This window comes from Aspergillus uvarum (genome assembly GCF_003184745.1).
Source record: "Aspergillus uvarum CBS 121591 unplaced genomic scaffold BO82scaffold_2, whole genome shotgun sequence".
NCBI lineage: Eukaryota > Fungi > Ascomycota > Eurotiomycetes > Eurotiales > Aspergillaceae > Aspergillus > Aspergillus uvarum.
In genome coordinates, this window is record NW_020291299.1 from 498,133 (window position 1) to 515,215 (window position 17,083).

General features: G+C 56.4%; 6 protein-coding genes across 6 annotated transcripts; 3 read left to right on the plus strand and 3 right to left on the minus strand.

The window, feature by feature from the left end:
* Positions 1–1,076: 1,076 nt before the first annotated feature.
* Positions 1,077–3,412, plus strand: BO82DRAFT_349946 (uncharacterized protein). Its single transcript, XM_025634017.1, has one exon. The coding sequence runs from the start codon at positions 1,282–1,284 to the stop codon at positions 3,133–3,135; it is 1,854 nt and encodes a 617-aa protein (XP_025497038.1). The 5' UTR covers positions 1,077–1,281; the 3' UTR covers positions 3,136–3,412.
* Positions 3,413–3,440: 28 nt separating this feature from the next.
* Positions 3,441–5,630, minus strand: BO82DRAFT_349947 (histidine phosphatase family protein). The gene is made up of 3 exons (XM_025634018.1): positions 4,720–5,630; positions 4,519–4,642; positions 3,441–4,422 (listed from the first exon to the last, which is right to left on the minus strand). The coding sequence occupies exons 1-3, from the start codon at positions 5,321–5,323 to the stop codon at positions 3,567–3,569; spliced, it is 1,584 nt and encodes a 527-aa protein (XP_025497039.1). The 5' UTR covers positions 5,324–5,630; the 3' UTR covers positions 3,441–3,566.
* Positions 5,631–5,916: 286 nt separating this feature from the next.
* Positions 5,917–7,980, minus strand: BO82DRAFT_349948 (DnaJ domain protein). Its single transcript, XM_025634019.1, has 5 exons — positions 7,650–7,980; positions 7,551–7,594; positions 7,398–7,491; positions 6,305–7,344; positions 5,917–6,253 (listed from the first exon to the last, which is right to left on the minus strand). Exons 1-5 carry the CDS (start codon positions 7,753–7,755, stop codon positions 6,095–6,097), a joined length of 1,443 nt encoding a protein of 480 aa, XP_025497040.1. The 5' UTR covers positions 7,756–7,980; the 3' UTR covers positions 5,917–6,094.
* Positions 7,981–8,363: 383 nt separating this feature from the next.
* erg9 (bifunctional farnesyl-diphosphate farnesyltransferase/squalene synthase) lies at positions 8,364–12,264 on the plus strand (the record flags this gene model as incomplete). Its single annotated transcript, XM_025632861.1, has 6 exons — positions 8,364–8,788; positions 8,877–9,936; positions 9,986–10,172; positions 10,798–10,916; positions 11,389–11,550; positions 11,839–12,264. Exons 1-6 carry the CDS (start codon positions 8,721–8,723, stop codon positions 12,262–12,264), a joined length of 2,022 nt encoding a protein of 673 aa, XP_025497041.1. The 5' UTR covers positions 8,364–8,720.
* Positions 12,265–12,298: 34 nt separating this feature from the next.
* On the minus strand, positions 12,299–14,916 carry BO82DRAFT_370659 (putative MFS transporter; the record flags this gene model as incomplete). Its single annotated transcript, XM_025637225.1, has 11 exons — positions 12,299–12,325; positions 12,416–12,751; positions 12,823–13,062; positions 13,134–13,253; positions 13,307–13,507; positions 13,562–13,668; positions 13,715–13,806; positions 13,855–13,930; positions 13,978–14,068; positions 14,116–14,349; positions 14,914–14,916. The coding sequence occupies 11 exons, from the start codon at positions 14,914–14,916 to the stop codon at positions 12,299–12,301; spliced, it is 1,527 nt and encodes a 508-aa protein (XP_025497042.1).
* Positions 14,917–14,920: 4 nt separating this feature from the next.
* On the plus strand, positions 14,921–16,930 carry BO82DRAFT_255391 (putative extracellular lipase; the record flags this gene model as incomplete). The annotated part of the gene is made up of 5 exons (XM_025630904.1): positions 14,921–15,273; positions 15,323–15,477; positions 15,525–15,597; positions 15,653–15,824; positions 15,887–16,930. Coding segments are annotated over 5 exons (1,797 nt in total), but the record flags the coding sequence as incomplete, so codon positions are not given.
* Positions 16,931–17,083: the final 153 nt, after the last annotated feature.

Below are 17,083 nucleotides of genomic sequence, written 5' to 3' on the forward strand. Positions count from 1 at the left end.
TCGCCTATACAGTTATACTGATAGACTTTGTATTTCTGTGGGACCGGGCGACTACTACTGAATTTATCCTTCAAAGATCATTGCGCAGAGGCGGATCTTGGCCAGAACCCCAGGGACCAACCGGGAATTAATCAGGGACAGACACCTTATCTAGGTCGATAACGAACGTTCGAAAGCAAGCGCAACGCTACGGGCGCAGGAAGTCAATTAACAACCACGAGGAGAGGTTTGTCCTGGCAATAGCTGGCATTTAAGCTGGCTATGTTATCCCTTTGAGGAGATAACTCCATCAGCTTGGCACACAGCATTCCCACCCCAGATTCGGCGCAAGAATCAAGAAATCCGGAGTGTCAGATGACGCAGGCGTCGCATCCCTTGCGTGGCAGCCAGAGTGGAGGGAGGGGAATCACGTGCACTACACATGGGCCGATCGGGCATTCCGCGTGAGATCAGAGGTAAACCGGGGTCAACTGCGTCCCTGATCTGATCGGATCAACTCGCGAGCCTCACGGAGGGAATGAGGGGATCCCGGGCGAAGAAGTCCATAACAACGGCCACAGTGATATGATAATATGGGGTGATCGCCGTAGCCACCCAGTGACTACGGAGTAAGCTGGATAAAGCTTCGGGCTCGATCGGGGGTCAATTGCATCAGCCCATGCAATGCGCGAGGGGTTGGCGGAGGCTGGGAGGCATCGGGCCGTGATCTGGTGTGTGGTCCAGATCGGCTAGTAATGGTACGCTTGTATCAGCAGCTTCATCTGATGTTCGATTAGCTGTGGGTTATCCTTTGGAGGGAGAGGAGGCAGAAGGAAGAGAAAGAAGGTTGAATCGAAATCGATAATGATAGCGGCGGTGAAACGAAAAGCGGGCGGCGGAGGAAAGCTAGCCGGATTGGGCGGTGATTGTTTTGTTCGGCCAAAACATTCTACTCTACTTTAAACTCTTCATTAATTATTATTATGACTGCTGCTGCTGCCAACAACTCGCCTTCGGCAGCAACTAAACCACCACTAACTCCACCCAAAAAAAAAAAAAAAAAAAAAAAAAAAACCCCCCCCCCCCTTTCCCCCCCCCCCCCCCCCAAACAACCCACACGAATTCTTTTCTCCTTCTGCCTCGCTTATCCATTTTCTCATCTTCTTTTCTGCCTCACCCCGACGGCTATCTTTTCAATCTGCGATCCGTGGCCGGCTGGTGCCATCATGCTTCAGAACTCCCTGGAGCATCGCAATGCCATAAGTCGCCCTCCTTTCCACCCGCCCCTCGAGTGCCGCAACTATGACCTCCGATAAACAACCCCATGGCCATGTCGCCAAACCCCTAACCCCCGCCCTCAGTGCATCCTTCCATCGCACCCAGACTAAATCTCCTTTGACTCCTCGACTAGCGACGCCAGGCGGATATCGCACCCCTAACCGGTCGACCCCCTCCGAGCATCCCTCCTCGGCCCCTGGTCGGCGGGAGCCGGAACCCTCCCTCCTCAGTGCCAACGTGACCCCTCGATCCGGTTCCCGCGCCAGTAGAAGAGACGGATCGACTGCTTCGCCGAATAACCTCTCCTCGAATGGGACGAGTTCACTACATGTGTCCTGGGCACAACCCAGCGTGGCTCAGGGGGGCCCTCAGGGGCGGTTCCGCACCGAGCGGAGCCCAGTCCGGGGAGGTATGCTCGAACCCCCGAAGGTTGCCCGAGCCAAAACAGTGGCAGGAGAGCCCAACCACCTCGCACGACCTCATATATCCTCCGAGAATGCATCTGCATCTCCTATGTTTTTCCACGCCAGTGATGCCCGATCCACGATTTCGTCGTCCGAGACGACCGAGGTCCGGCCCAAACTAGCGGGCAAATCTGCCTCCGCGACCACATTCGTCTACGCAAACGGACAAGAGGAGCGACAAGCGCCGATGAGTGATACTGGGGCAGGACCTACCTCGTACAAACGTCGATCGCTCTCGCGCTCTGTGGTTTCGTCCAAGCCTGCCTCTCCCTCACCGCGACTACGACCCGCTCGGGTGAACTCAAATCCCCGCCTTTCCGACAGCGTTGCATCTCAGGTCAGCTCACAACTGGAAGAGCCCCTAGAACCCAGTGTACAGCCTCAAAGCCCTCCGTTGAGTACCGTCTCCGCTCGACCAGTCCCCGCCGTGCGCCACCTCAAATCGTCCAGCGTGGACTCAGCAAACAATGGTGCCCCCAATGGTGCCCCACTCTCCATGCCTCACCCCCACAAAGAAGGCCTCCGCCCCAGCCCTTTGATCATATCTCCCTCCGAGCCCAAGCTCGACACCAGCACTATAGCCACCGACCCGTTGCCTGGCCTTCGTCCCCGTGTCTTCAGCAATGGATCGATCGCATCGGTAGAAACCCATGGCTCCGGAATGCAGAGCCCGTCGAAGTCAGAAAGCGGTGGTCAATCTTCCAACGGGATGGCGCTGAATGCGCGGACCGAGCGGAAGATTCTGGATCTGGAAATCAGTAATTCGTCGCTGCTGGCCATCAACCGAACCCTGGAGCGCGAGATGCGCAAGCAGAACGCGGAACTCCGACGATACCGACGCCTCAGCCGCTCGGGACGGTTGTCCATGGCGCAGTCGTCGCGATCTGTGTCTGCCACGCTCTCCATTCACAGCGAGGTCTACGAGGCCCCCAGCGAGCGGTCGTCGACCCGGTCATCGCCGCAGGAACTGTCGGACTTGAGCGACGAGGAGGATTCCATGGTTGATTCAGGCGTGCTCAGTCCGGCCGACTCGCAGGTCGACCCGGAGGGAAGCCATCGTACACGGGATGAGAAACGATTCCTGCTCGACCTGGCCAAACACCAGGAGCTTCTCGCCGACAGCCAACGGATGAATCAGAGCCTAAAGCGGTGCCTGGGGTGGACGGAGGAGCTCATCAAGGAGGGCCAGCGGGCGCTCGAGTATCGAGTCCACGTGAACGATGTGCAACTGGGCGGTCGGGTGCTCGCGCCCGAGGATATGCATGACCCCCATGACCCGGAGTACGTGGTGCCTGCACTCCCGAGCCCCAGCACCTCTGAAGATCTATCCGACGGGCCGCGATCGGACGAGGATTTTTCAGAAGAGGAGCTTTCAGACGAGGAGCTCTCCGACGAAGAGCTGTCCAGCCATTGACGACGAGCTGCCCGCATAAGTCGTTTTCCCCCCTCTACTTAATACTTAATATTCGAGCCGGGCTTTGATTGCAGCAGTATACGGAGAGAGCGTTTGTTGACCCCCGACTAAAGCTGGCATTTAGTCTTTTTGTGTGTGTGTGTGTTACCAGCGATAGCGATAGATTGATTTGTGTTGGCCGGCTGATCAGCCACTTGCTCTGGTACTGTTACTGTTAATGTTACTAGATACCCCAGCGTTTAGACTTTATCCATAGAATTGAGATCGAACGGATTTCATTCTACTTTTTGTACGTTGTCATCGTTTGCATAGTTCCACAGTCCTACTTCCAATGCGTCTCACTTCTAAAACCATGGACCCATCCAAACAATCCTCCCCTCCACCTCTAACCTCCTCACCACCACGCACCTCCTTCCCCAAGCAAAACCAACTTACTCCGGCCTCCCATCCCCAACCTGCCCATTCCCAGCAGTCCCATTCCCCAAACACGCCCGATCATACTCCGCCAACCTCACCATCTCCCCGACACCTCCCAGCAACCCCTCCACCAAACAAAACCCATCTTGACTATCACTCTCACACCCACTCACGCCCTCCAGCGGCACCGCCTTCCCATTCAGCACAAACCTAACCCAATCCTCCGCCTCCACCACCCCCTTCACCGCCGGATTCACATACAACGTCTCGCCCCCCAGCACCTTCTTCTGGCCCGCAGGACACGACCACACCTCCGCAACAAGATGCGCCCCAAACGGCGCCACCTCATTCAACTTGAACTTCCTGGGTGGCGGCACACTCACGTTGCCAGGTAATCCATGCGCCCCGAAGTTGAAGTACTCGACTCCCAACGCGGCCAGCACGGAGACGATCACGTCGTCGTGCGACATGTCCATGTACAGTTTCTGATGCAAGGGAAACGTGGCGGGGTTAGAGTCGTAGGTGAGGTTGATGTTGGCGGATTGCGTGGTGATGAGGGAGTTGTTGAGGCGCGCGGCGAGCTCGAGGACCCAGCCGAGGCCCTGGGCGCGCCCCGAGGCCGAGCCGAAGCCGTAGTCGCCGTAGAATTGGAGGTCAAGGGCGTAGGCGTAGGTGGCCCAGTCTGCCGCTGAGAAAAGGGGGCAGAAGGACGAGCTGCCGAGGACGGCGGTTTCGTAGGGGCACAGGTTCAGCATGCTGAGGATGTCGAGGGGGGTGAGGGTTGCGGCGAGTTGGGGGGCCAGGTAGGGGGTTAGGCGGTGCAGGATTGCCGGGGTTGTGATGTTCAGGAAGGCCTCGGCGGAGGTGTCGCTGGGCTGGGGGTTAGTTTTGATTGGGACTTTTGGGGTGATATGGGGATATGGGGGGTTTGGTAGGGGGGTTTGGTAGGGCTGGGGCTAAACTCACCCCTCGTACTGCGCCTCCGGGCACGTCGCTGCTAGGGTGTTGTTGTAGCCGCTCGTCTCGGGGATGATCACGAGGTCGTATTGGCTGGCGGAGTTGTTGGCGTTGGTGCTGCTGAAGAATCCGCCTTTTCAGTTCGTTGCTGTTAGTACACTACCTCAGGGATTCAGGTGGCAGCTTTCGGTCCGAAGCAGAAATACGTACTCAACCACCACCGCGCACTCTCGAGAATCCGCGCCTGTCCCGTCGTCCGGAAGATCGGCTTGGGCCGCTGCGTCCCATTGGGATACACATTCAACGACGGATCCCAGTCCGCGAGACCTGCGGGGGCGCGGAACAACGGCCGGCCGTATTTGTTCCAGAAGTTGGCCCCGGACGTCGCCTCGGTGGCCGCGCCGGAGGGCAGCAGGAGGTCCTCGCCCATGAGGTATTTCCAGTCATTGAGAAAAGCTAGCGGGCCGGTGCCGAGCGTCTCGTTGGGATGCTGCAGGCTGTAGTTCTGAAGCTTCTGCGCAAAGGCCTCCATGCTAAGGCCGTCGAGCGCATACGGCGTCGGGTACCGCTGGGCGTGGCGGTGCAGGACGTGCACCTGCGACAGTTCGCAGCCCAGCGGGACGCCGGTTGAGACGTTGAAGCCGGGGCCATCTTTGTAGGGGCTCAGGTTGCCCCAGTATGCGGTGATGTCGAAGCCAGCGGGGAGGGCGGAGCCCGTCGGCGCAGAGGATGCGGCGGCGGATGATGTGCTGGGGAGGGCGGCCGCGCTGGCGCCCAGGGTGGCCAGGATCACCTGCGTGGAGGAGAGCAGCATTGAGGAGGGGATGAGGTTCAGAGCCAGGAGGAGCAGGCCGAGGGTTATGAAGAGTGAGGCGCGGGTTGTACGATGACACAGCCGGGGAGGTCTCGGAGTCATCTTGCAGCAAAGCGGGGGGGAAGTTAGGGTTATATACCGCAGTCCATAACGGGGCGGGCGGGCGACGCAAGAACGACTGTGACGATCAATGGAGTCAATGTCGGACAAAAGACGCGGAACTCCGCCGTATCAAGGAAGCAGAAACTGGTTACATTCCAGCTAAGCGACCAACAGTGGGGAGAAGGAATCCAAACACGGTAGCTGGTCGCGTGCGGGGGGGACCTTGATAGGAGATAAATTATTTAGACTTGGCACTAGTTGCAGATGGATGGACGGTGGACTCAGTGGACTCAGTGGACTCAACCCAACCAAAATCATCCAGTCCCTGGGAGCGGGAGCAAGACAGACGAAAAGCTTATCAGGCAAAAGCCCCGATGTCGGGAGGCTGGGAAATCTGCAGACACAACGAGGTTGGGGAGGCGAGTCTCACTATTTTTCTTATCTGACCATGGTGTATCAAAACACCCCTACTCTAAGCACCACATTACTTCTTCAGGCAAAAGCAATCTATTAAAATCCATCTAAGTATGAGTGGGTCACATCGTCGGGGCGCGTGGAAAAATCAAAATACCAGTCGCTACAGAGAAACATCCCATATCCAACCAAGTATCCCGTCGGAGCCAGACGGCCTTATACTGGGACAAAATCAATACATATGCATAAGTAGAACTAAGCAGCAGTGGCCTCGGCCTCCTCCTCATGGTGGTGGTGGAAATGCCCGTGCTTGCCCTTCTTCTTCTTCTCATCCTTGCCCTTCTTCGTCATTGACTCGGCCATCAACTGCTCGAATGCCATAAAGTCACCCTCCTCCTCAGGGTCACGTTCGGCCTGTAGTCCAAATTAGCTTTCTTATCATTGTTCAAGTAGAAAATAACCCACCTTGGAGTAAATGTTGCCCGCAATCACCAAAGCGTGGGCGCGCTCAACACGCTTGTCCAGCTTCACGCGCTTATCGCCGAGCACCTGGTCGCAGACATCCCGCAACACGCTCTGGATCTCGAACTTGCTGCCACGCCAGGCGGCCGCCAGGATCTTACCAGTCACCTTCTTCTCGTACTCAGCCTTCTTCTCGTCCGTCCAGTCCTCTCCACCGCGCTCCTCCAACTTGGCCATCTCCTCCATCGTCATCTGCGCATCGATGGCGGTCGAGATAGTCGTCCAGGTCTCCTTGGCGAGAGTGCCCTTGTCCTTCAAGCGCGAGAAGAAGCCGGAAATACCCAGAAACTTCTGCGACTTGAGGAAAGAGGTGGCCTTCTGCACGTAGGTAGCGCCGATCGCGTGCAGGATCTCCAGACCGAACGACTCCATCTTCAAGTTCTCCACCTCCAGGCGAATCTTCTCCTCGAAGGCGCGGGTGACGTCCGCGCCCTTGTCGGTCTCCGTCCACACGCTGATCTTGTCAATCAGCTTGGTAGCCAGAGTGTTGACGCGCTCCTCGCGGGCCTTCTTCCGTTCCAACTCATAGGCTGCCAGCCGCTCCTGTTGTTCCTTCGACAGTCCCTTCTTCTTCTCCTTCTTGCGCAGCTCCTTCTCTTCCTGAGACAGACCGGCTGCCTCCATGCGCGCTTCCTCCTCAGACTTGTCCATGATGGCCTGCTGGCCCATGAAGCGGCGGGGCGTGCTAGCACCGGAGCTGGACGAGGTGGGCGCGGCGGGCTTTTCAGCGGCGGGCTTCTCGGGTGCGGCGGCCGGGGACTCGGACGTGGTTGGCGTCGTACCCTCGGCAGAGGCGCGAGCGGCTTGTTCCTCATCGTGGATGTTGAGCTTTTCCTCCGCGGAGGCGGCCAATTCTTCCTCCTCCATCTGTTGCATGGTGATATCCATTGTCGCAGTCAAGTCCTTCATGAGCGAGATCTCACCGATGAGATCGACAAACGCACTGCCACCGAAGATCATGCTGAAGAATTCCGCGGGGTCCTCTGGAAGACCACAGTCAGTGCTGCCCGCGTATCTTGTGCCATCGTCAACTTACCGAAACCGCCGCCGGGGACGGCATCCTCCTTGCCAAACTTGTCGTAGCGTTTGCGTAACTCTTCATCGCTGAGAACTTGGTAGGCTTCTCCAATCTAATCAGACCCGGGCAGAATTAGTATCAGCATGGTTATCTCTCGAGGGTCTTTCTCACCGCCTGGAAGCGCGCATGTGCAGTTTCATCGCCGGGATTCTTATCTGCCAAGGGGTCAGTTCGCTCGAGGGGTAACTGCACGACGACACGCGGACGAACCAGGATGGGTGACGATAGCCAGCTTCCGGTAGGCCTTCTTGATCTCCAGCTCGGTCGCAGTGGGAGGAACGCCGAGGGCGTCGTAGTATGTAGTGTCGACAACCATGGTGGGATGGAGCAAAGCTTTTACCCGACCACGCGAGGGATGATGATTTGGCTATCAGTTTTGGGCTGCAGCGAAAACAGCCAGCGGAGAGGGCAGGGATGCAGCCGTGGGTCTTGAGGCGGCGAGGGGAGTTGACAGCCACCACACAAGATAAGGTCTGTGGAGGTAGAAGATCAACCAAATGTATGGTTTGGTCTATTTTTTCAAGAGAAACGCAGATGGATGCCTTGCGACGACCCTTTCGTCATGGCGGGGGAGCGATCGATGTTTTTTTGGTCTCCGTTGCCGCAGAGGTACCGTCACGTATGGTCATACCGGGTCAAGGTGACCCGCTCTCCGCCGAGTCTCAACCAAAGGATGCGGTAAATACCGGGTCACAGCCCGCCGGGGCTCATCGGAGCCAGTCAGAGGCCTTGTTTGCATCTTTGCACCGCTTCTTCTCTCGGTTTCTCGGCGCGGGAAAAATGAATTGCCTCGTTTGGTTCGGTTTTCTCCTCTTCGCTTCTTCCTCTCCATCCACCACCACCTTTTCTTCCACCACTGTTTTTTCCTCCTCTTCTTCTTCTTCTCTTTCTTCTCTCACTCCCTCCCTCCCTCCTCCCACCCCCTTTTTTACGCCCAATTTAATTTCCTCCTCCTCTCTGTCTCTCTCTCTCTCTCTCTCCCTCTCCATCCTCCTCTCCATACTTTCCCTTTCGCCTCCCTCCTTCCTCCCGTGTTTCCCCTCCACTTCCGTCTCATCTTCTCCGCGTCCCCTTGGCTACTGAGGCTGTTTGGCTCATAGCTGTCTGTACATTCTTGTACCACGATTGTCATTTCAATCTTCTGGGTTCCCGTTGATTCGGTCACTTGATTCACTACTGTTTATCCTGCGTCTGCCGTTGACCCTATAATAATTCCTACCTCACGTTGTCAATCTGGCTTTTCACCCGTCGTAATACCCCGTCGTTTTTCCAGTTTACACAATGGGCCTCGCTTCGAACATCTTCTACTACACCTTTCACCCCTCAGAATTGAGGTCGATAGTGCAATGGTTAGTACTGGCTCACGTCCTTGAGCGGTGATGATGGGTCGTGTGTTTGTGCCAACGCTTACGAAGGGGTCCGTGCCCGTGGTAATAGGAAAGTCTGGCACTCACCCGTTCACGAACGCAATGAGAAGGACGAGACCGAAACCCAGAAGGCCTGCTTCAAGTTCCTCGACTTGACCAGTCGCAGTTTCAGCGCCGTCATCAAGGAGTTACATCCCGAGTTGCTGCTGCCGGTCTGCATTTTCTATCTGGTCCTGCGCGGCTTGGACACCATCGAAGATGACACCTCGATTCCCCTGGAGACCAAGGAGCCTCTCCTCCGCGGCTTCAAGGATTTCCTCGAGCAGGATGGCTGGACCTTCACCGGCAACCGCCCCGAGGAGAAGGACCGTGAGCTGCTGGTTCAGTTTCACAACGTCATCACTGAGTTCAAGAACATGAAGCCGGCCTATCAGGCGATCGTGAAGGACATCACCGACAAGATGGGCAACGGCATGGCCGACTACTGCCGGAAAGCGGAATTCGAGGACACCAGCGTCAAGACCACGGCCGAGTACGATGAATACTGCTGGTACGTGGCTGGCCTGGTGGGAGAAGGCTTGACGCGTCTGTTTGTCGAAGCCGAGTTTGCCAACCCGGCTCTCTTGGAGCGCACCCGTCTGCACAAGTCAATGGGTCTTTTCCTGCAGAAGACCAACATCATCCGTGACGTCCGAGAGGACAATGATGATAAGCGTCGCTTCTGGCCCAAAGAAATTTGGTCGAAGCACGTCACTGACTTTGATGATCTGTTCAAGCCAGAGCATCGTGAGGCAGCGCTTAATTGCGGCTCCGAGATGGTCTTGAACGCATTGAAACATGTGGAAGACTGCCTGTTCTATCTGGCTGGTCTCCGGGAGCAGAGTATCTTCAACTTCTGTGCCATCCCGCAGGCTATGGCTATTGCCACCCTGGAGCTGTGCTTCCGCAACCCGGCGATTTTCGAAAGAAACATCAAGATCACTAAGGGTGAGGCGTGCAAGCTCATGTTCGAATCCACCCAGAACCTGCGGGTGCTGAGTGACACTTTCCGTGTCTACGCCCGACGGATCCACAAGAAGAACACTCCGAAGGATCCCAACTTCATGAAGATCAGTCTGGTCTGCGGACGGGTATGTTTATTCTCCTGTTCTCCAGCGAACACGTACTAACAGCGTGCAGATTGAGAAGTGGATTGAGACGATCTTCCCTACTCAGTCGGCTGAGGTGGCCAAGCGTCGCATCACCGGCGAGATGACTGAGGCGGAGCGGAAGAAGAGAGAGGAGGAGGCTGACACGCGCCAGGATGTGTGCTTTATGATGGGCCTCATGTTGGTAATTGTGGTCATCGTCTCGGTTGTTATGGTATGTGCCTCTTGGTCTTTCACATGATTGTTTACTGACTGTTGTAGATTGGCACGGCTTGGATGTTGGGTGCGCGGTTTGATCTCGCATGGCAAGAGCTGAGGAAGGGCAACTTCCGGCCGCCCGAGAATATCCACGAGCTCGCCCACCAGGAACTGTAGCTTGTTCCGACATCTTCTACGGAGTTACGACATGTCTTGATACTTACTAGTGACCGCGGCTGGCTCATGTTCTATACCTTACTTCGCCGCCATGACCGCCATATCTAATACATTGACCTGACACATTTTACATTGACCTCACAGTTTTTTTTTTTTTTTTTTTTTAGGGTTCACTAGCACGGATGTCAAATTGCAATCCAGCCTGTCCATGACTGTGGTTGTGCCGAAGAAGTGCTGATATTGAAAAGAGAAATTCTCGCCCAGCGACGTACTAGATGTGTGTCTTGCAACTTAACTGTTGCGATGGCAAACATCCATTGAGGACCTGGAACATACTGTAAACATAGGTAGTTCTTGAATTGATCATTGTCTCCAACTCGTTTTCCACCTTGTAGCTGAGATGCTATTCTAAATTCTGCTTCCTGATCTTTGCGATAATACAGCACTAGTCAGAACCATTAAGTCTAGGGGGTATATTTGCACTATTGTTTGACGATAGAAGTCAAGATCTGGTCCAACTTGTCGTTCATGCTTCGAACTCCTTTTTCAGGCTTGCCATCTCGTGTTCTGTGTCCATATCTAAATGGGTTTAGGGTACTTACTGCCAAGGAAAAAGGAAAGCCAAGGCAGTCAGTCTTAAAGTAGCCTCCGGTGCTTCTATCCCTTTCTTATTCTGCCGGCAACTTACTCCAGTCCGATACTAGTTACACCCAGTTAGTCCTTGTTTATCACCACAGACCGCCCAGCCCACGGAACTAACCCCCCCCCCACCCCCCGCCCCACAATCCCGGTCCTCGACGGACGCCTCCAACTGCCGAAAGTCTTTCTGTACTGAGTAGTTTTTTTTCTCTTATCCAACCGCATCCAAATCATAATCATAATCATAATCAACAATCGTTTGATTACCATTGCTGACAATCTTCGCAACAAACCCCCATGCGCCTACTCGCACGAACACGCACACGCATATTTTTCGGTTGCCTCGCTCGCCCTGCTTCTGCTTTCTTGCACAGACCATTGCAGTTACTCCCCGCCCACGTGTCCCCTGGAAAGTGGGAGTGTGCTCCTTATCGACGGATAGCCACCATGCCGCCTGCTGCGCAACCTACCCCCGATTCTGCTGCGGGAGCGGAAGCGAAGGAGGAGGAGGCAGCCCTCCCGCCGCTCTCCGCTAAGGAGTTTCGGGTCTACAATCGGTTGGCGGAGCATATGGATCAGTTTGTATGTTTCTCCCCTCCAGATCTCATGTTTATGTCGCGGGAAGGGGGAAATGTGCATTGCATCTGTCTCTGAATTGCTATCATGGTTTCACCCCGCTGCCCGTGGTTTACCGGGTTACCGTTGTACCCGCCCCCGCTGCATACTACCGCCATGTATACATCGTGACGCAAAAGATGTATCCATACATCGCATCATCCACCCCCACCCCCACACCACACCACACCACACCACACCACACCTCCCCCTCTCCCATCCCCCTAAAACAAACCACCAGTTAATAAACTACAGCACACCCACTTCCGCCAAACCTACGCAGCGCTCACAACGGCATGCGACCCCACCAAAAAGTCAAAACTGCCCCCCAAAGCCCTCATCACGCTGGGCCTCGAATTCTGCCACCACCTCACGATGCACCACACCATCGAGGAGCGGCACATCTTCCCCGTGCTGGCGCGCCGGATGCCCGAGTTCCGGCGCGAGCTGAGTCTCATCTCCCAGCATAAGGTGATCCACAAGGGGATGGATGCGTTGGAGGCGTATCTGGAGGGGTGTCGGCGGGGCGAGCTGGACTTGGAGCGGGGGGAGGTGAGGCGGTTGTTGGAGGGGTTTGGGGGGGTGTTGTTTGAGCACCTCGATGAAGAGGTGGAGGCCTTGCGGGCGGAGAATATGAGGCGGTATTGGAGTGAGAGGGAGATGGGGGGGTTGCCGATGTGATTTTCTGGCTAGTCATGGTCCTGTCCTGAAACTTTTAAAAAACATAGCGAAATTGCGGATTCTATACACACACACACACGTCAGCTAGCTTGAACGGGTAGCACGAGAATTACAAACGCATGCAAAGGAGCAGGCAGGCAGCGGGACATACCTCGAAATCCGTCAAATCGGCCATCACCTCTCCTTCCTCTCCTACCCTTTCAGCAGTGGCACCTGATTCCACTTCTCGCTGACGATTCCTCCGCGCCAACAGCACCCGCAACATCCCCGCGATCACCATCTGACACAACGCACACGCCAGGATCAACTTGCACCCCGTCGCGTACACGGGCGCCTCGTCGGCCAGGAACGCGTGCGGGCCGATGATATTCCCGATGCAGTAGGCCAGGAACACAAAGGCCGTGGCCGTGACGCGCTTGGTGTAGCCGCCCATGTTGCTGGAGGGCATCTGCAGCGCGAGGACGAGCGAGGTCACGAAGGATCCGACCTACACTGTGGTCAGCATGGTGCTCCGCGGGTTTGTCTGTGAATGGGGCGGGGTTGGTGCGGGCCACTCACGATGTAGTATCCGAACAACACGCCGTAGCGATTCGTCCGCGGCAGCTGCCAGAGCAGGCAGACTCCGATCACCGTCGGGATGAGATACACGGCCATGATGACCGTGCGGATGTTCTTGACGCGCGAGGAGAGGTATGTGCCGGACAGAATGAAGAAGACCTGGAAGGCGCCTTGGGGGATGCTCAGGACCGTGGTTAGCAGCGAGCTGGAGACTAGGCCGCGGATGATGAGTTTGCCGAACTGTTTTGTCTCCCTCGGCTTTTTAGTATTTGATCTCGTTGGCTTATGAAACAGGGGGTGAACAGACGTACGTTTGCTACACCCCCGTTGACGGTCTCATTCAGAAGAGTGAACAGGAACAACAGCCAGACTTGCGGGTCGATGAGGGCTTCGCGGATCTGATACCACTTGATTGAGCGGTTGAGGATACCCTGGGTCCTCCAGTTAGCGACTAGCTCTGGACATGAAAACAGGATGGACGGACAGTCTGGTTCTGCTTTCCGCGGCCAACGAGCATGATCTTTTCTTCCACGGAGAAGCGTTTCGAGGAGAGGATACTGTTCGGGAGAAAGAGCAGCATCAGGATTCCCCAGAGGATGGTGGCGCCACCGCAGATGAGGAATACAGCGCGCCAGACGGGAAAGCCGTCCATCTGGCCGATGCCGTAGGTGATGAGTCCACCAACCTTCCCAGCTAGTAAGTCTCAGGTCAATTGTAGACATCTCAAAGGCCAGCATACCATCGACCCCACCCCGTTACAGCAGTAGAAGATCCCTGCGCGGAAGGGCTGCTCTTGACGAACATACCACATGCCCACAATCATCATGAAACACGGAGTGATTGGCGCTGCGACGTCAGCGGTGTTTGCGTGTATTCAAGACGAGGAACATACATTCAAAGCACCCCAGCAAAAACCGACACACAGCCATCCCCGTGAAGTTATGGCAGGCCGCGGTGATCATGAGAATCGCACCCCAGGCAATTCTATGCCTCGTTAGCGTGTACATCTCCGTACCTCAGCAATGCACTCACACAAAACTCGACACAACGGTGCCAATCGGCAGCCGCTGTGCAATATAACTGGCCGGGTATTCCCAGAACAGATACCCTGGCCCGTCAGCTTGTCAAAAGTATACGACAAGGAGAGCACAATACCAAAGTAGAAGATACTGGCAAGCCAGCTGTACTGGTTACTGTCGATATGGGCATCGGTGAACAAGTCAAACACCGCACTGTACGATAAGGCCTGTGCAGACTTAGCATCACGCCATTGGGCAAGTGGGAGAGACGCACCTGCTTGTCGATGTATTGAAGACAGTATGTGCCGCACATGAGCGGGAGCAAGATCAGATCAATGCGTCGTCTCAATTTCCTCGTCCGGACGGGGTCGTCGAGCATGGCCTGAAGTTGTTCGTGGGAGACGCCGTGCTCGTGGAGGAAGAGCTCGGCTTCGTCGAGCGAGGAGACCTGGCCGACTTCCACATCGTCGGGTTTGGATACGTTTACAGGAGGGAGCTTCTCCTTTTCCTGGTGCTTGACAGTTTTCTGGGGTTGGTTGTCCGCCATTTGGAAGGATGTGTGACCTTTCTAGATGGCTTCCTGAAAGATTACTCGCGAACTGAGGGGTGCCTTAAATACTCCCAAGGCAACCGGCCTTGACCTCGACAGCTTCCCCTCTATTGTTCTGAGATAAGGTGCTGGGCATGTTCATCATAAACCCGTCTGATCCATCGAGACTTGGTCGGTGGAAATCGGTTGCACTCAGAGCTGATAAGCGTGGTCAACCCGGACAGAGCTGCCGAATGCAGTGTTCTCCACGAGAGAGGGCCGATAACTGCCATCGTGAAAGAGCAGTCAACATTCGATCAACGCTCGTGACGAAGTATATCTCGGAGAGTGTCCGAGATAAGCGGCAGATGGAGGCGAAGATAAGATTGAGTGAGGGGAGCGGGGAAAGCAATTGATAGCGCTGTCGGCACGCAAAAGTGGTCGCCGATGAGGAGATTCCCCAAATCCCCAATAAAAAGGACCGCTGTTCGGCATTTCAGTCAAGCATCCGAATTTCCCTCCTTCATACGTTATCCGACCGACCATGCTGAGTGCGAGACCGTTTCTCCTGGCGGCGCTGCCCGTGATCCTACTGCTGTTTGTGCAACAGCCATCCAGCAGCAGCAGCAGCAGCAGCAGCAGCAGCACCCAACAGCTCCAGACGCTCCTGGCCTCGTGGCTGCCCGCATCGCTCCACAATGCTATCCTGCTGAATCGACCCCGCGTCGCCATCTCCCAGGGCACGGTTGTGGGCACCACGTTGACGCACACCTTGAACCACCCGGTCGACGCGTTCCGTGGGATTCCCTATGCTCTACCGCCGGTGGGCGATCGCCGGTTCCGTCGGGCCGTCCCTGTCAACGCTTCGGACGAGTTCATCGATGCCAGTCGTTATGGGCCACGGTATGTTTCCAGTGGAGAATGCAGTGCACGTCGGCTGATGGTTCGGCAGCTGTCCTGGCAAGCAATTGCTGCAGATCCCCGGTGACAGCGGCAGCAGCGAGGATTGCCTCACGGCCAATGTTTTCCGACCCCAGGGTGTGCAGGGCAAGGGCAAGCTCCCTGTTGCCGTCTACGTCCACGGGGGCGCTTATAATCGAGGAACAGGTAGGGCACTCTTCCAGGGATGCAGGGGTGGCGACTGACCAGACCAGCCTCGATGCACAATACAGCGTCCATGGTGGGTTGGGCCGACGAGCCCTTTGTCGCGGTCAGCTTCAACTACAGGTAAATGCATGCGCCGCAGCTAAGCCCTCACGCAATGCATCTGACACAAATGCAGAATCGGTGCCCTCGGCTTCCTCCCCTCGACCACCACCGCGCACGAAGGCATCCTTAACCTCGGACTGCACGACCAACTCCTCCTGTTCCAATGGGTGCAAGACAACATCGCCAGCTTCGGCGGCGACCCATCCCAAGTCACGCTGATCGGGCTTTCAGCCGGCGCGCACTCAGTAAGACCGACCCACAGCCCCTTTTACTCTCCGTGAAGTCAAACGAGACTAAACCACCCCAGATCGCCCACCACATCATGAACACCGACCTGCAGCACACCTACTTCCACCGCGCGATCATCGAATCCGGCGCCGCGACCTCCCGCGCCGTGCACCCCTACAACGCCGCGCTCCACGACACGCAATTCCGCGAGTTCGTCACCGCAGCAGGCTGCGAGCCCTCCCTCTCCCTCGCCTCCCACGACATCCTGACCTGCCTACGCACCGCGCCGTCCGCGGCCATCACCAACGCCTCATTCACCGTCTTCGACCACTATAACCCGTCAGTGCGGTGGGCGTTCCAACCAGTCATCGACCACGACCTCATCAAGCACCGACCCATCGACGCCTGGCGCGCCGGCACCTGGAACAAGAACCTCCCGCTCCTAACGGGCTTCAACACCAACGAGGGCACGTACTACGTCCCCGCCGCCATGGCCACATCGGACGAATTCACCGCGTTCTTCCACGCCCTACTCCCCGCCTTTTCGGAGGACGACCTCCGGACCATCGACGCGCTCTACCCGGACCCAGCCGTCGACGCGACGTCCCCGTACGTCGAGACGCGGAATCTCAGCGTCGGGGACCAGTACAAGCGCGTCGAGGCCGCCTACGGCCACTACGCGTATGCCTGTCCCGTGCGCCAGACGGCGCGGTTTGCGTCCGCCGGGCAGCGGGCGCCCGTGTTCCTGTACCGGTGGGCCTTGAATAAGACGGTGCAAGGCGGGGCGAACCATGGGGACCAGATGGCGTATGAGACGTTTGATCCGGAGGTGAGGGCGGTTTCGGCGGCGCAGGAGGAGATGGCGGGGACGTTTCATGCGTATATTACTTCGTTTATTGTGAGGGGCGATCCGAATGCGGTGCAGGGCAGGTTTGCGCGCAGACCGCGCTGGGAGCCGTTTGATGGATCCCAGAAAGCTGGGAGGAGGATTATGGTGCTCGGGGAAGGGAATGATGAGCGCGCTGGGGGTAGGGGTGTCGGGGTGACGGCGCAGATGGTTGATGATGAATGGAGTGGGAAGGAGTGTGAGTTCTGGTGGACGAAGAGTGGTGTTTCTGACTGATTGCGGGAGATAGCATTGCCTGTGCTGGGTGTGGAGATGGGTTGTATTGTAGATGATGATATTTGCGAGTCAAGTTCCATGCAGCTCACAGGTGCTACTCATGAGCACGCATATCCGGCCGTCACCCGTTTTCTCTGTACTGTTCTGAGAGAA

Bases quoted from the DNA above. Each gene is read 5' to 3' on its own strand.
- BO82DRAFT_349947 (XM_025634018.1), bottom strand. From the start codon at position 5,323: ATGCTGCTCTCCTCCACGCAGGTGATCCTGGCCACCCTGGGCGCCAGC. The intron at 4,643-4,719 runs GTACGTATTTCT...CGAACTGAAAAG, and splicing joins GAGTGCGCGGTGGTGGTTGA to GCGGATTCTTCAGCAGCACC. The intron at 4,423-4,518 runs GTGAGTTTAGCC...CCCCCAGCCCAG, and splicing joins CCGGAGGCGCAGTACGAGGG to CGACACCTCCGCCGAGGCCT.
- BO82DRAFT_349946 (XM_025634017.1), top strand. From the start codon at position 1,282: ATGACCTCCGATAAACAACCCCATGGCCATGTCGCCAAACCCCTAACC.
- BO82DRAFT_349948 (XM_025634019.1), bottom strand. From the start codon at position 7,755: ATGGTTGTCGACACTACATACTACGACGCCCTCGGCGTTCCTCCCACT. The intron at 7,492-7,550 runs GTGAGAAAGACC...GGGTCTGATTAG, and splicing joins CACATGCGCGCTTCCAGGCG to ATTGGAGAAGCCTACCAAGT. The intron at 7,345-7,397 runs GTAAGTTGACGA...GTGGTCTTCCAG, and splicing joins CGTCCCCGGCGGCGGTTTCG to AGGACCCCGCGGAATTCTTC.